The sequence below is a fragment of the Equus caballus genome, chromosome 14 (genome assembly GCF_041296265.1).
Source record: "Equus caballus isolate H_3958 breed thoroughbred chromosome 14, TB-T2T, whole genome shotgun sequence".
Classification (NCBI taxonomy): domain Eukaryota; kingdom Metazoa; phylum Chordata; class Mammalia; order Perissodactyla; family Equidae; genus Equus; species Equus caballus.
Genome location: NC_091697.1, coordinates 44,180,998 through 44,197,481, shown reverse-complemented (window position 1 = coordinate 44,197,481; position 16,484 = coordinate 44,180,998). Strand labels below are relative to the sequence as shown.

Here is a 16,484-nt window from a genome sequence, read left to right as displayed (position 1 = left end):
GCTCTTTAATTTGCCCTACAACTTTGATGTGCTCACACAATGTCAGTGTGTGGCAGGACTGGAAGAACTTAACAGAAGAAAAGAGCTCTAGATTCTAGAGTTACCAAGGACTCTAAAATTAAAAGCAGTTCAAGAAGTTGAATTTTTGGTCAATATGATTTACTCTACCAAAAAAACCTACAAAAGTCAGCACATGAGAGAACTTGGCACAAAGTGATCAATGAACGCTTGTTTAAAAAAAAAAATTTAAGGGACTATCCTGAGTCCTTGGGAATGAACTTAAACTTTGCATTCTGACACAAACATTGCCAAAAAGATTTTTTATAAAAATGCATGTTTATTTATCTACCACTTTACTAGGAATCTAGTTTGACCCTGTTAAGACCCGCAAAGCTGATTTAGAACCCCAGCTATTTGCTCTTTTACTATTCTCTGAATCTCTTCAGTTTCTTCTCTCAGCCAGAATCTGAATAAATAGGGATTCCTTATTTATTCTGAAACTCATCCCCAACTTTATTTTCTGCTAGAGGAAATCTGTCCTTCACAGTGTCATAAACCAGCTACACTGAGCTGTTCTTGTTTTCTTAGAGGATGAAAATGGGAACTTATTCCTTCCCACTTTTCCTTCCCTCTGAGAGTGGCTGAAACCCTTCCCATTTTGTTTTTAAAGTAAAAGGCAGTGATATAAACTGTATGCGAACACTGCAACTGCATATAAGTAACAGCAGTCTCGAAAGCATCTGGCCTCGTTTCAGCATCTGGCCTCCTTTCAGCATCTGCATAAGGTTGCGTCTAGCCTCCCTGGCTGCGTGGTTGGTCAGCAATTTCTAGCACTTACAGACACTGCCAAGCTGTTTCATATACCTTATCTCGCGTGATTGTCAAAACCACCTAGAAAGGTAGGGCAGGGAAACTGAATGAGACACAGAGAAGGCAGTTTACAGAGCTAGTAACTCTCAGAGGTTGGACTTGAGCCGTGGTCGTCAAAGCTTCCGTTCTTTCCCTTCTATCCATCTCCCCACAGCTGGGCCCTGGTGCTGATGCTGAGCACCCGAAGCGCGCACACCTGCGACAGAGCAGGACGAGCCAGCCAATCAGGAACCCGCATCCAGGAGGCGGGACAGGGAAGCTGCCAATGACAGAGCCTACCCCGAGAGAGATGCAGCTAATGAAGTTCTCGTGCTGGAGAGGGACGGCTGTTCGTCCAATGAGAGCCTGTGACCAGCGAAGCTGGAAGGCGGAAGGGCCGGGGGAGCCGGGGCGGGGCTGTAAAGCCCGGCGCCAACGCGCCGGCACCCGCGTCCCGGCATGGTTTCCCCGTCGCCGCCCGCCATGGCCCGCGCTGCTCGGCTCTTCGCCGCGCTGGCCGCGCTCCTCGCCGCCGCCTCTACAGGCGGAGATGCCCGGCCCAGCAAAATCGGTGCGGGGAGGTCGAGGTGGCGTGCTAAGCTGGGGAGGGCTGCGCGGGAAAAGGGTTCTCAGTCCAGAGCAGCTGGGTGGGGGATGGGGAGGGCGGCTGGGCGAGGGAGAGGTCCTCCGGAAAGAAGCTGGGTGGAGAAGAGACGAGGGACTGCGACTGGGTGAGGAAGGGGACCGCAGCAGGCAAGGTGCTGATGAGGAGGGTGGCATGGGCTTGTGTCGAGGGCTACCTGGGACGGAAAAGAGGCTTGAGGCAGGACTGGCCACTGATGTCACTGGAAGGTCCAGAGGCTTTGAGCATCTGCCGTGGACCTGGCTCTTTGCCAGGTGCCCCGATGACGGAGAGGCCAGGGTCTGGGCGATGTCATTCACAAAGGTTTATTGAGGGCCGTCTGTAGCAGGCACAGTCTCCGTAGTTCCTGTCTGGAGGAGAGACTGCACAATACAGGGAAGTTAGTGCCAAGGCTGAGAAAGTACCCTGATCTAGAGGAAGGGCACTTCACCGCAGTCTTCCTTCGCTCTGGAGGGCTTCCTAGAAGTAACATCCAGGCCACACCTCAGGGACGGTAGGAGACAGTCCTAGCAGAGACAGAACCCATGGTAAGTCTGCTGGGGATAGATTTGCTGAATGACCAAGTGGGGAACTTTTAACAGCAGCCGTTTTATTTTTTTGTTTTTTATTCCAATACTTTATTTTGAAAATTTTCAAACGTACACAAAAGTTGAAAGAACTAGATAATACAGCAATCCTCTGTATACCCACCACCTAGATTCTGCCATTAACAAACTGCTACTCTACTCGCTTTATCACATACCTGTCACACATCCATTAATCCATCGGACATTTTGATGCATTTCAAAATAAATTGCAGACATCAGGACTCTTTGCTAAATACGTCATCGTGCATATCATTGACTAGCGGTTCCATATTTGTTTGCAGTTTTTTCCTCTTAATGGTTATCATTTTAACTCTACGTGACTCAAAGATTTTCAAACCCCTCACATATAAATTCCCATAGGCAGAGATGCTGGGCATCTGGGTGGGGAAGTAGGAAACCCTAGGCTACTAATCTGCGATCTGTGCACCCCAGATGGCAGGGAGGGATGTCCCGTGGGAGCACCACAGACTTCCTGCAGCCAGTGCAGTGCTAAAGCTTCTTGGGTTACAGAACCACAGCTCAAACCGTGAAGGGTTAAGACAGACTAAAGCATGCCAGAAGTCAGTTTGGGACTGAGAGTTCAGGGTTTTCAGAGGAAAGAGAATCCTGAGGGCTAGTGGTCCGAGAAGACCTTATGGAGAAGGTGGATTTTGAGCCAGGCTGTGAAGGATGGGGAAGAGTTAGGCAGGCAGTGTCCAGAGGTACAGGGCACTCCCCTGTCTCTTGGGAATGGGCAGCAGAGCAGGACACTGCACACTGACCGCTGGGAAAGGGGCAGCCCCTCCTCCCAGCACTACCGTTTCTGGCAATGCAGAAATTCCATTTCTCCTCATTCCAGCTGACCCTGCCCACATCGCCTCAGGGGTCATCCGGGGCAGAACACTTGGCAATGCCAAGCTGCCTGTAGCTTTCCTGATCGTCCCTAGTCCTCTGATAGGAGCCTCTGTCTGCTGTTGGAGGTTTGGACTCTACCCACAACAAGAATGAGGAGCTTCCTGTTAGGAAGGCTTAACCCTCAGACTGCGGCAGGATCAGATCTGAACACCTCGGGGTGGCGTTGGACCCTTTGAACTCCCCCATAGTTCCGCACACTGCCCTGCTCTTGCTGTTCTCTCTGTGGAGAACGTGTCTCTGTTCTTTGGCAGAGCCAATTGTCCTCCAGGGTCCTGATCAAACATTACTTCCCCTGGGAAGCCTGTGCCTCCACATCCTCGGGCAGAATTCATTGCTTCCTCAGGATTCCCTGGAACGCTGTTGTGACACTTGGTCACACTTTGTCATAGCCAATCGTGCATGAGTCTGTCTGCCCACTCCCTGCCTGGGCTCAGGAGAGCAGGAGCCCTGTGTGATTCATCTTGTGCCCGAGCTCATCTTGCCATAGACCAGAGTGGGTGTCAGTTCACAGGTGTTGGATGAGCTGGTTCTCAATGAGGCGAGGTCGTCTGCTTTCCCATAGCCCTTGGGCAGCTTCCAGGCTTTGGGATATCAGTTTCTCTGGAAAAATGGGTAATTGAGGGCTCTGTCACAAATGGAGGGGAGGGGAGCACACTGGGTTTAAAAAGTTAAGGGCATTCTTGGAAATAGCTTTGTAAACACTGAGAAGGAGGAAGCGGTCTGTTCTTTGAAGATGTGACAAATACTTAACTCTACTGCCTGCTAGGATCTGGGGGCATAGTGACCTGCTCTCAGTCCTTAAACAGACCCTTTGAGTGTAGTGTGCCTAGGCCAGGGGTAGGGAGAGTGTGCTGCTGGAAGATGCAGGAGGGATGCCTGACTTGTCTTAGGGGAGTCAGGCAAGCCAGCTAAAAATGACATGTGAGGGCCATAGAAGTCAGCGAGGCAAAGGGTGAAGGAGCATTCCTGACAAAGGGACCAGGACAGGCATGAGAGAGCAAAGGCACCTGGCCCCCAGCAGATGTCAAGACAGACAAGAAGGTGGAGTATTGCGAGGATGGGCCAGGGAGTGGAATAAGTAAATGGAGGTCAGATCGTCATGAACCTTGTAATTTTGCCTTCTTGGCGGGAGCTGGTGGTCTTAGGATCCAACATGGGTCCAATAAGGACAAATCAGACCAGATTTATCTCACTTTCTTTTTGGATAGGGTTACTAGACTGTCAGATGAGAGGAAAGCTATGTTTCAGATACATGGTGGGTAAACGTTGTGAGTAGTGTGGCGGTCCGGTTCAGTAGCTTCATAGTTGCTTTACTGCCCTCTCACAGTGCTATTTCATGATTAGTATCTCTCTCGACCATGGTTCCTAGCAGCACCTCAGAGCCCTGCCCATTGAAACATTTTTATCAGTGGCTTGGATGACGATACTGATGGCATATGAAACAAGTTTGCAAATAACAGGAATGCAGGAGGGGTAGAAAGGACAGTGAATGAAAAGACCCCAACAAGCTGAAATTTCGTCACAAGAGTCCAAAGTGGAATAGAGTTCCCCGTACGGTAATGATCAACTTGTCACAGGGTACATTCCAGTCTTGGCAAACACAGATGTAGAAATTATTTAAGTGTCAGGTGGTAGGCTGGACTAGACTGAGGGTCAGCTGACTTCTTCAGTAAAGGGCCAAAGAGTAAATATTTTAGGTTTTGCAGGCCATACAGTGTCTGTTGCAGCTGCTCAGCTCTGCCTAGCACGAAAGCAGCCATAGACAATAAGATAAGGAAAGAGTGTGGCTGCATCCTGGTAAAACTTTGTTTGCAAAAACAGACATCTGCCTAGATGTGGCCCGTGGGCTGTGGTTTGCTGACCCCTGGATTAAGGAGGGGTTTCCAAACACTCGTCTAACCTAACAGTACCTGTCAGTGACCAGGTTTTCACCAATTCATAGTGAAATAAAAATGGGGACAATGTAATGAGTTTGTATAAAACAAAATTTATTCTCTTTAAATGATCGTCCTGGACTTTGAGGTTCTTCCCTGTGCTTTTGCTGCTAATGTGCCTTTTTCCTTATGAAATGAGGGTGACAGTAGGTGGCAGTTTTCAGGTTGTCCTTTGCTCTTCATTAACAGCTTCACTAAAAACCAGTCTGCACATTTGCTTTTGGGGAGGTCATGAGCCCATGAAAGGCAAGTGCCTGGGAACCGCTGCCCAGGAGGCTGAGGAGGTATGACCGGCCGCCTCACGCGCATGCTCTGTCTCTCCCCTGCCTGCCTCCTGGACCTGCTGACAGCCGTGGTTGGGGCCGGAATCGGGGGCTCGGCCGTGGCCCACTTCCTCCAGCAGCACTTCGGCCCCCGCGTGCAGATCGACGTGTACGAGAAGGGGACTGTGGGCGGCCGTCTAGCCACCATCTCAGTCAACAAGCAGCACTACGAGAGTGGGGCCGCCTGCTTCCACTCTCTGAGCCTGCACATGCAGGACTTCGTCAAGCAGCTGGGTGAGTGCACCATCGGGGGCTCCGGCATCCAGCGCCCGGGGTGGTGGCAGCCATCAGGCCCTTCCCAGATTGCCCCTCCGGTCGAGGCCGGAAGGTCACGTAGCTCAGTCTCCTCATTTTACAGATGAAACAGCTGAGAACAGAGAGGGAAAGGAACTTGCCTGAGGTTACACAGTGAGTTAGTTGGAGAGCCAGGATTAGAACTCAGGTTTGACTCCTAGGCCAGTTTCTTTCCCTTTCAATTTGCTGCCTCTTACTAATCAGAATCATAATGGCTTCCACATGCTGCGTAATTCCCAGGTAGCTGGCATCCTTCTAGGTTATATGTAGGCCTTATCTCTAATCCTGCCTACCAGCCTGCAAGATGGGTATTGTATCTCCTCCTGAAGAAACTGAGGCTCAGAAAGTGTAGACATCTTGGCTAAGGCCGTGCAGCTAATGAGTGAGAGGCTGGGATTCAGTCCCGACAGCTTCTGTCAAAGCCGCAAATACATACCCTGTTCGACTCAGAAATTCCGCTTCTCAGAAGTGATCCTACAGGTGTACTTAGAGGTGTGCAAAGTGGCATACACACAGGGTCATTCATTACAGCATTGTTGGTAAGAGCAAAAGGTCGGAAACATCCTGCCTGCCCGCCCACTGGGATCTGAGATTATATGAATTATCGTTTAAGTACACAGCACACTGTTGAGCAGCCAGGAGGAGGAAGTCCTTGATGCCCTGGGATAGAACAATCTCCAAGTCACAGTCTGCCCGTGAGATGCAGAGCAGTCTATAGTGTGGGTGGGGGAAGCAGTAACCCATACCCATTTGTGAGTGTTTGCACAAAATGTCTCTGGAAGGATTCTGAAGGGATATACTCACTGGTGGCCTCTGGGAAGGGAAACTTAGTGGCTCAGGGACTGGAATAGGAGGGAAAGAAACAAAAACCTGTCATTTGGGGCAGGTTCTATAACCTCCGAGTCTCAGTTTCCACATCATTCCCTGGGGGTTCTGCCTCTTCCTGGGCTGTAAGAGGATGCAGCGAGAGGCACAGGTCCCAAAGCTCTGTCAGTGGTAGTGTGTGGCCGGTTGCAGGGAGCTGTGACTCTTTCCACAGACATTGCGGGCTGAAATCTGAATTCCCCTCATTTGTGACTGAGTAGATCCCTGTTTTTTAAAAAAAGGGAAATGGTACATTATTTTAATTTTCATTTCTTTGTTGACTAACCAGGCCAAACTTTTCCCAAGTGCCTTTGTTTACTGTTTTAAACAAGCAGCACAGATGATCAAACCATAGTGTCTGTATTCCCTTTAATGGAGCCAGTCCTTCAGGAAGGCCCCGAGTGTAAGCTTCGGGCACCATCAGCTCCTGGGGGTGCTCTGAAGGGGACCTGAGGGGCTCCTTGTCTCCTCAGGGCTGAGGCACCGGCGAGAGGTGGTGGGCAGGAGCGCCATCTTCAGCGGGGAGCATTTTGTGCTGGAGGAGACGGACTGGTACCTGCTGAACCTCTTCCGCCTCTGGTGGCACTACGGCATCAGCTTCCTGCGGCTGCAGATGTGGGTGGAGGAGGTCATGGAGAAGTTCATGAGGTAGGGCTGGGCCGAGCTGTGGGGAGGGCATTCCCGAGGGAACGAGGAACAGAGCTGGGGAAGGAACCAGCCTGACAATACATTTTCAAAAAGGAAAAGGTACTTGTTGACGAGAGAACCCAGCACAGCTCAGTCGAGGTTCTGAACAAGTGTGAGGAATGTACTTATGTGGTGCAGGGGTGGTCTCTGGTCTCTAGTATTGTCACACTAGCTTTTTCTTTCCCTCTGCTAAACAGATAAATAAAAGCACTAGTCACAAACTCGGCCACCCACAAGGGCCAACCTGGGATATGAGTAAGTGAAGCAGGGGGCAGAAGAGAAGGGTATGGAGTGGGGTACCCTGAAGAGCAGGGCCCCATCTGAAGGGGGCAGCCAGCTCTGCTAGAGCCAACTGTGGCCATGTGGGAACGCCCACCTCCTGTGGCTAGATCTTCCAGGTTTTCAGAAGAATCTGGAAATCCAGAGTTATATGCAAAATGTCCTAGTTTTTCAATGTATGCAACCAATTCATTTTATAAGCCAAACGAAACACATCTGTAGGCCACATGCAGCATGTGGACCACCCGTTTACAAACTCTGCTATCCCCTAGTTTTCCCATCTAGAATAAGCACATGTCTTCCCCGCTTCTCTCCTCCTTGGGTCCCAGCCCCCTTCCCATCACTCCTGGATAACAAGGACGTGTGGTCTGTTGCCACGCTCTCCACTTCTCGCAATCCACTCACTCTCCAAGCTGGCACCCAAGCTGGCCCCCGAAGTCCCTCCTGCAGGTTCTCCCTGCTCCCTGGCCCAGACGCAGAGGCTTCAGTGTCTGACACTCAAGGGTGGCCTCCAGGCCTCCTTCACTGCTCTTCTCTTCCCACTTCTATAACCATGCTTTTTATGGTGCTGCTTCTTTATCTTCTCCAGGCGTCCCCCACAGGTTATGTCCTTACCCCTTTCTTCTTTCTTACATTTTTCTCCCTCGTCAATTTGATCCAGACCTACACTGCTGAGTTCTCCCTTTTGTGGGAGACAGCTTCCACCTGTCAACCCCACTTTCCCCTTAAGTTCCAGACCTACATTTCTCACTGCTTTCTGCACACCTCCGTCTAGGTGTCCCATTGATAACCAAACTCAAGATGTCTACACAGCAGCCCAAGCAGAGGCAACATTTCAAAGGCCAGCTCATCCAGAAATCCATCAGCAGGTGATTCCAGGCAAATGCTCATCCCTGAGCGTAGAGGAGTCTTGGAGGGAAGGACGTGATGTGAACTCAAGGAGAGGATGGGAGCCCTTTCGGATAGGGCCAGCGGAGAGGACAGGCAGGGCTCGCAGCGAGGGTGACAACTTTGGCATGAGGCAGCTGCCCTCGGGTCCAGTGTGGTCCTAGAAGCCAGGGCAGAGCCGAAGCTGCTGGAGAAAGGGAAGTGTCTGCAGGGGTGGGCTGTGGCCCACTGCCTGGCAGTCCCAGCTGAGTGAGAAGAGGGCTGTGACCTCAGGCAGGGAGTGGCTCAGAGAAACGACGCACTTGTCATTCAGCAGAGCAGTGATGTGAAGACAGGTCTAGAGGGATTCCGGGGTATTTGCCCTTCCCTCTGTGCCGCCCCTCCGGGTGGGACAGGCCCCCCACGGCCAGCAAACAGGCCAAGGGGAGCATAACCAGCCTCCTCTCCCAGCCCTCTGCATGGAGAGGAGGGTGGGTCCCTGCTGGGCCTCCCAGGTGCAGGGACCCGGTAGCAGGGGGTCAGCCAAAAGACCTTTCTGCACAAGGGCTCGAGCTCCGCGTGTCTCCCAGGATCTATAAGTTCCAGGCCCATGGTTATGCCTTCTCGGGCGTGGAGGAGCTGCTCTACTCGCTGGGGGAGTCGGCCTTCATCAACATGACCCAGCGCTCCGTGACCGAGTCCCTGCTCCAGGTGGGCGTCACGCAGCGCTTTATCGACGACGTTGTCTCCGCCGTTCTGCGGGCCAGCTACGGCCAGTCGGCAGCAATGCCCGCCTTTGCTGGTGAGCCTCCGGCCTCAGCCTGCCTGCCTGCCCGCCTGCCCTTCCCCAGCCCACAGTGCCCAGAATGGGCTGGGCTCTTGTAATCACCTCACATTTACCCGGCTCGTGACGGTTGCCTTAGCACTTTGTTGCCCCAACCCCATTTGATTCTGGCATCAATCCTCCAAGCTGGTGGGAGGTGGTATTCACCCCACTTCACAGACAGTGAAAGTAAGGCTCAGATCTTAGGTCCAGCTTGTTTCTACCACTCCCGATTGGATTGGTTTCAAGAACTGCCCTGTTGAGGCCTCTGGGCCCCTGGGTATTCATCTTTTAAAGCCCCTAACCCTCCCAGCTCATTACTGGGGCCAGTGGGCACATGCACAACCCACCACCCCCCAGCCACAAGAGGGCCACCCCCCAGGCCACAAGAGGGCCACCCCCCTGCCACAAGAGGGCCACCCCCCAACCACAAGAGGGCCACCCCCCAACCACAAGAGGGCCACCCCCCAGTCCACAAGAGGGCCACCCCCCAGCCACAGGAGGGTCACCTCACAGGCCACAAAAGGGCCACCCCACAGACCACAAGAGAGGTCACCACTTAATCTGCCTGGAAGAGTCCTCAGGGCGTGTCTTCCCCGAGGCGTGGAGACTGTTCTGGGCCTGAAAGATGCAGTAGGATTTTGCCAGGTGGGGAGGGGCGTTCAAGGCCAAGAGCTGCGCTGGCCCTCACTGGCCCCCCTCCCAGCCTGCTCGGTGGGCTCCTTGTCTTCTCCCAGTCTCATGACACCGAAGGTCCAGGCTCAGTCCTTTGTCCTCTCCTCTCAGCTGCTCATGCTCCGGTGATGAGCTCAGCCCGTCTCAAGCCTTTACATTCCACCCACCTGACTCCCAAACATGACCTCCAGCCCGGAGCTCTCTCCAGAACTGCAGGCTCACGTGTCAGCTGCCACCCCATGTCTCCACCGGGAGGGCCAATGGGCATCTCAAATTCAGCATGTCCACCCCTGAGCTCCTGACCTTCCCCCTTGAGCCTGCACCTCCCAGAGTCTTCCAGCTCGGGTGGTACTCATTCCTGTCAGTCGCTCCGGCCAGAACCTTGACTCGTTTCGTTCTCTCATAGCTTTCGCGTCATAGTATGTCAAGAAATCCCATCTGCTCTCTCTTCCATGTATATCCAGAATCTGACTGCTTCCCACCACTGCTTCCTCCCTGGTCCAAGCCACCAGCATCCCTCACCTGGATTACTGCAAATCTCCTGCCAGGTGCCCCTGCCCCCTGCCCCCCACAGGCTATTCTCAACAGAGGAGCTGGACGCCCCTTTTACAACAAAAGATCGTGTGAGGCCTGTGTGTAAAATTCCATAAGGGCTCCCACTTTCCTTCGGATAAAACCCAAAGTCCTCCCAGTGGCCTATAAGGCCCCACATGGTCTGGGCCCACCGCCTCCCCACTCACTCACCCCGGTCCAGACACTGGCCTCCTTGCTGAGTCTCCAGCGTCCAGGTGCCCTCCCACCTCAGGGCCTCTGTGTGGCCATCTCTCTGCCTGGAACATTCTTCCCTGAGACACGGGCACCCTAAACTCACGCTCCCCATCGCGTCTCTGTGCTGGTGTTACCTTTCCATTGAAGCTACCCCACACCCAGACGTAAATCACATCCTAGCCCTCCGCCTGCCCCCAGCAGTCGCAGTCCCCCCACCCTTCAGGTATCATCTTCCAGCAGACTATTTAATTTACTTATTTATCTCCTCCCGCTAGAATGTAGGCTTCCCAAGGGCAAGAACCTCTCTCTCCTTTGTTTACTGATGGATCCCAAACACTTAGAGCTCCTCCCACGTGCCCAGGATGCTGTTCCTCTGCCTCTTGGCACAGCTACCTCCTCCCCAGCCTTCAGGTCCTGCCTAGTGTCTCCACAAGGGGGCTTCCCTGCTCACTCTTCCAGTATAAGGTGTGTATCCTTCAAGAGATAAGTCACACACCACACAGTTCCACCCATTTAAAGCGTACAGTTCAGGGGCTGGCCCCGTGGCCGAGTGGTTAAGTTTGTGTGCTCCGCTTCGGTGGCCCGGGATTTGCCAGTTCAGACCCTGAGCAAGGACCTACAGACTACTGATCAAGCCATGCCTGCCACATAGAAGAACTAGAATGACATACAACTAGGATATACAACTATGTACTGAGGCTTTGGGGAGAAAAAAAAGAGGAAGATTGGCAACAGACATTAGCTCAGGGCCAATCTTCTTCACCAAAAAGCATACCTTAAAAAATAAAAAAGTGTACAATTCAGTGGTTTGGGGTATATTCGCAGAGTTGTGCATCCATCAGCACAATTTTAGAACATTTTTATTGCCCCCAAAGGAACCCCATACCTTTAATCCTCACTTCGCCCACACCTCCCAGCCCTCTAGCCCTAGGCAGCCATGAATCTGCTCTGTGTTTCTACGGACTTGCCCGTTCTGGACAGTCTGCATAAATGAAGCTTAAAATCTGTGTTCCTTTGTAGCTGGCTCTTGCACTGAGCATAACGTTTTCACTTCGTGGCATTGTGAATTCTGTTGTATTTATTTGCGTGTGTGTGTGTGTGGTCTCTTCATGCCCATGGTTGGGAGGAGTCTTGGCCTGGGAGGGAGGCAGGCCCGGCCAGGATGGTGCTGGACTCTGAAGCCCCACTGCCCAGTGGTTCTGAGAACCCACTGGCCGCCCTACCCCTTTGCCCAGGAGCCATGGCACTAGCCGGGGCGCAAGGCAGCCTGTGGTCTGTGGAGGGAGGCAACAAGCTGGTTTGTTCCGGTCTGCTGAAGCTCACCAAAGCCAACGTGATCCACGCCACGGTGACCTCTGTGACCCTGCACACTGTAGGTGAGTGGACAGAGCAAGGGATGTGGCCACTCCATTCCTAGAGAGTGAACACTTCCACTTCTTCTGTCCCTAAATCCCAGTCTGTGATCTGCTGGGGAGTGGTTCCAAAAAACCAGCGGGAAGCCCCAGCACTGCCGAGTGACGCCAGAGGGCACTGTTGTCCCATCCCAATGTCAGAGCCAGAAAGCTGAGGCTTGCATTAATCTAGCCCTGTTCTTTTGGCCACTGAGGACTTCGAGCCACTGTCAGTGGCAGAGCTGGAGAAAGAGCTCGAGTCTCCTGGACTCCCAGTCCAGTGCTCACTGTGCAGCCACACCAGCATGGAAAGACCAGGACCCAGCATCTGGACGCCTAGCTGCACCCAGGGTCTCGTACCCTCAATGCTGGGCCCCAGATGGGAGGAGATCAGAGAGTAGGAGCCAAGAAATAAGTTGACTTTTGTGCTTTCTTCTCTCTCCTTCCAGAAGGGAGAGCCTTATACCAGGTAGAGTATGAGAATGAGGTGGGCAACGGCTCCGACTTCTACGACATAGTGGTCATCGCCACCCCCCTGCACCTGGACAACAGCAGCAGCAGCACCATCACCTTTGAAGGCTTCGACCCGCCCATTGATGCTGTCCAGGGCCCTTTCCAGCCCACCGTCGTCTCCTTGGTCCACGGCTACCTCAACTCTTCCTACTTCGGTTTCCCCGACCCTAAGCTTTTCCCTTTTGCCAGCATCCTTACCACGGATTTCCCCAACTTCTTCTGTGCTCTGGACAACATCTGTCCCGTCAACATCTCGGCCAACTTCCGGCGGAAGCAGCCCCAGGAGGCAGCTGTTTGGCGAGTCCAGTCCCCCAAGCCCCTCCTTCGGTCCCAGCTGAAGACCCTCTTCCGCTCCTATTACTCAGTTCAGACAGCCGAGTGGCAGGCCCACCCCCTCTACGGCTCCCGCACCACCCTCCCGCGGTTCGCTCTCCACGACCAGCTCTTCCACCTCACTGCCCTGGAGTGGGCAGCCAGCTCCGTGGAGGTGATGGCTGTCGCTGCCAAGAACGTGGCCCTGCTGGCCTACAACCGCTGGTACCAGGACCTAGACAAGATTGACCAAAAGGATTTGATGCACAAGGTGAAGACAGAACTGTGAGGGCTCCGGGCGAGCCTGGGAATGTCCATCGCCAGCTGAAGGTGGATCACCCACAGTGGCCAAGACCGTACAGGTCGCGCTCACCCACCCAGCCTCTTTCTGACCCCTCGTGTGTCGAGTGTCCTCCCTCCAGCGTGGGTCCAGGTGTCCCGCTCTCTGCCTCTATCTTAGAATTCTCACAGTGGTTGCTTCTTTCTAAGGGGGAGAGTAAGAGAAGGGAAGAAAAGTCAAGCCAGTGTATTCATTTTATTTATTTTTTTTAAGAAAAAATAAAAATCCATGTTCTCAAGCTGCTTCTGACTTGGTTTTCTAACTAGGAGACAAGGATAACCTTGGGAGGGAATATATGGCAGAGAACTCTGGATCCAATTTCTGTATTGTTTTTCACTGCCTACTCAAAATGTACCTGAGGCAGCACCTACAATGAAACATGTAACCAGGTGTTTACAGATAAAGTAGGGAAGATCAGAAAACCTAAGACATGAGAATAGCTCCTATTTACTGTCAGCTTGATAGATGTGTATCTAGTTATGACCTTACTAGATACCATCCAAACCTCTCAACAACACTGCATGTTGGGGAAGATGACTGTGGTAGGACCCAAGGAAGAGATTGTTACCCCAGCAGTGCTGTCAGTATAGCTCCGAGCTTCCTGGCAAACAGTGGGAAAAGGGCAACATACCAGGCCATAGAAAGAGAAAAGTTTTTCCTTGGCACCTGGAGAAATTAACCATTCTGTTCATTAGGCAAGGGTTGAGGAGTAATACGATGGATCTGTCTTGTAAGAAGGCAAGTTCCCAGATGGCAGAGGGCAGTCATACCTCACCCCCAAACTTTCACCCCAGGAGAGTATAGGAAGGAAAGAAGGTGTTGGGATAGTTTTTCAGAGGTTAATCTGATGCAGGTGCTCAGGTTCCTCCCGGACCTGCTAAATTTGGCTCTGGGGTGGGGGTGGGGGGTGGTGAGCCCAGATGCCAGGAAGACACAAGGCTGCCAAATGACAGTGACAATGTGTCTTTCCTAACAGGAGTAGCCCAAGAGGTCATCCAGCTAACTTCCCTCTCTTTGTAGAGAGGGAGATAAAAGCCCAAAGCGAGGACATAACTTGCTCAAGGTCGCTTGGTAAGTTCATAGAACAGAGCTGAAATCGGGAGCTTCTTCAAATTAATTGAATTCACCATGGGGCAAAATACTCTTCAAGTAGGCAGAGGCCCAGACTGGCTCCAAAGTTGTTTTTACTATGCTGGGGGTGCGGGGGGTGTGAAAGAGATGGTGCCTGTAAAGTGTAAGTCGCACGCACTTGTTGGTTATTATAGGAATTATGAAACTGACATGTCAGTAAAAAATGCTTGTATTTGAAGTAGTAGAAAACCAAACTGAAACTGGCTTAAGCAATGAAAGGGTTTTATTGCTTCTCATAAAAGTCTGGCTACAGGGCAGATACCCAGCACTGCAATGCCAGGCCATTGCTTCTCTCACGGTCAACGATAGCTACCAACAGCTCCCGGGCAAGAGGGTCTTCTCCCACGACCCCTGAACCAAATTCTGGGCTCTGGACCAGTTGGGCCCCTGCTGAACCAATTCCTATGGCCAAGTGAATGCCACATGCTGATTGGCTTAGGACTTAGCTCCTGGGCCAGTAACCAGGATACAGGGATCGAGATTAAGCTGACTGGCTTAGAACAGTCAAGTCCCGCCCCTGGAGCAGAGGTGGTCTCATCCAAACTACAAGAGGGGTGGAAAGAGTGTTGGAGAGAGGCATGATGTCAACCACATGCAGGCTGGGGCTGTGCCCTCCCCCTCCTCTCAAGTCCAGTCAAATCAGTGTGTGACGGCATATTTCCACGGTCTGTGTTTGCAATGAAGATGCCATGGGCTGTTATGGTGTAACTGATGATCATTGTTATTGGGCCAGAGGACCAAGGCCAAGACCAAACTTATCCCTGATAACCAGCCCTCCCTTGCATCCCTAAGGATGTGTGCCCAGAAGAGGCAGACCAGGGCAGTTACCCTCGATGCCCAGTCCTCGGCTGGGCTTTGGCTCCATGCCCCAGCTTGACTGCAGTATGCTGGCTGGTTCTTCAGAAACTTCCTTCATCTGGGTAGGCAGGCCTGAACAGCTCAGAATCAAAGCGGGCCAAAATGTCCACGCTGCCTGCCTCCTCAAGCCCAGACCTGAGGCTGGATCTCCCCACTTCCCTGCCTGCAAGGAAAAGCCAGCGATTCCCGAAGGTGGCAGAAGGGAGCCCGGGAACCAGCAGGAAGCCTTTGCCCAGGGCCCACCGGAGGCTTCTCAGGCCAGGACAGAAGCCCCCAGGGCCCACAGCCCTCTGGGAGAAGAGGGAGCATTTACAAATAAAACAGCAAAGAGGCCACACTTATCCTCAGTAGTCCTGGATGCAGTGTAGTAGACGTTTAGGCTCCTCGCAGGGATTCACCGCTAAAGCAGGGGACCCAAGCAAAAGCTCAGCCCTTTGGGGGGCAAAGGGGCACTGTGGAGGGTAGAGTTGGGGGTGGGGGAGGAATGGTGGAGGAAGGAGGAATGCTTTGTTCCTGAACCGCCTTTGAAGGAGCAACAGAAGGAGCTGGGGGGATCTTGGGCTCCCCCTAGAGGCCTCTGTACATGAATGCACGCATGCATTCATTCCTTCACCAAGCCCTGCACCCCTCCCTACTCTGCACTGGGCACTCTGCTAGGCACTGGAGATGCAGCGCTGAAGGAGGCAGATGCGGCCCCCGTTCGCATCCAATGGGGGTTTCTCACCATACAGTGAAAAATGTGAAACACATTTAGACTCAGACCAAAGGAGGTGCCAGGGTGCAGTGCAGACGCAGCGTAGACCCAGCTCTCAAACAATCCTAAGCTCCCTGCTGCTGCCTTGAAACCAGGGGACCAGGAAAGGCCAGCTGCCAGGCCAGGCTCAGGAGGCCAAGCTTCGAAGTCGCAGAACAGTAAAACTGGAAAAGACCCTGGAGACCCCTAAGGCCCCTCTGCTCATTTCACAGATGAGAAAACTGAAGCCCAGAAAGAGGAAAAGGCATCATCCGTATGAAACTAACCAGCTTTGCTGAGGATCTCGTGTGTCTGATGCTCTGGTAGGAGCCCGTCCCACCCAGATGAGGAGTTTCCCCGCCCAGTCCCTACGCCCCAGGCACCCGGGGTCTCCCAGGACTAGACCAGCCCTCCTGCAGCTCAGGTCTTCCCAGGCCCTCACCCGACAAAAAGGCCTTGGAGGCAGTGGGTCCCTCATGTGTGGCTGAAGTCTTTTGACCAGGAAAGTAGACTGTGGGGCCTCAGAGACAAGCAGCTCCCCAGGGAGGAGAAGTGGCTGCTGAAGGCATCGGCTTGGACTGGCACATGAAGTCTATTTTCCATGTGTCTGGAACCAGGCCGAAGCTTCCTGGGGTAATTTTAATCAGTATCCGCTCTAGAACAATACCAAAAAAGGTAAGTTACTTACTACCCCAGACAGGCACATACCTAACCATTGC

At 52.7% G+C, this 16,484-nt stretch overlaps 1 protein-coding gene across 2 annotated transcripts; it reads left to right on the top strand.

Annotated features, from left to right (window-relative positions):
* Positions 1-1,024: 1,024 nt before the first annotated feature.
* PCYOX1L (prenylcysteine oxidase 1 like) lies at positions 1,025-13,281 on the top strand. 2 transcript variants are annotated; one of them, XM_001503777.5, is made up of 6 exons: positions 1,025-1,420; positions 5,258-5,464; positions 6,862-7,036; positions 8,812-9,023; positions 11,723-11,863; positions 12,328-13,281. In XM_001503777.5, the coding sequence occupies exons 1-6, from the start codon at positions 1,309-1,311 to the stop codon at positions 12,990-12,992; spliced, it is 1,512 nt and encodes a 503-aa protein (XP_001503827.2). In that variant the 5' UTR covers positions 1,025-1,308; the 3' UTR covers positions 12,993-13,281. The 2 variants fall into 2 exon arrangements, with proteins under 2 accessions (XP_001503827.2, XP_070089131.1); XM_070233030.1 differs by having other exon boundaries at positions 1,258-1,420; positions 5,097-5,464.
* The last annotated feature ends 3,203 nt before the right edge of the window (positions 13,282-16,484 follow it).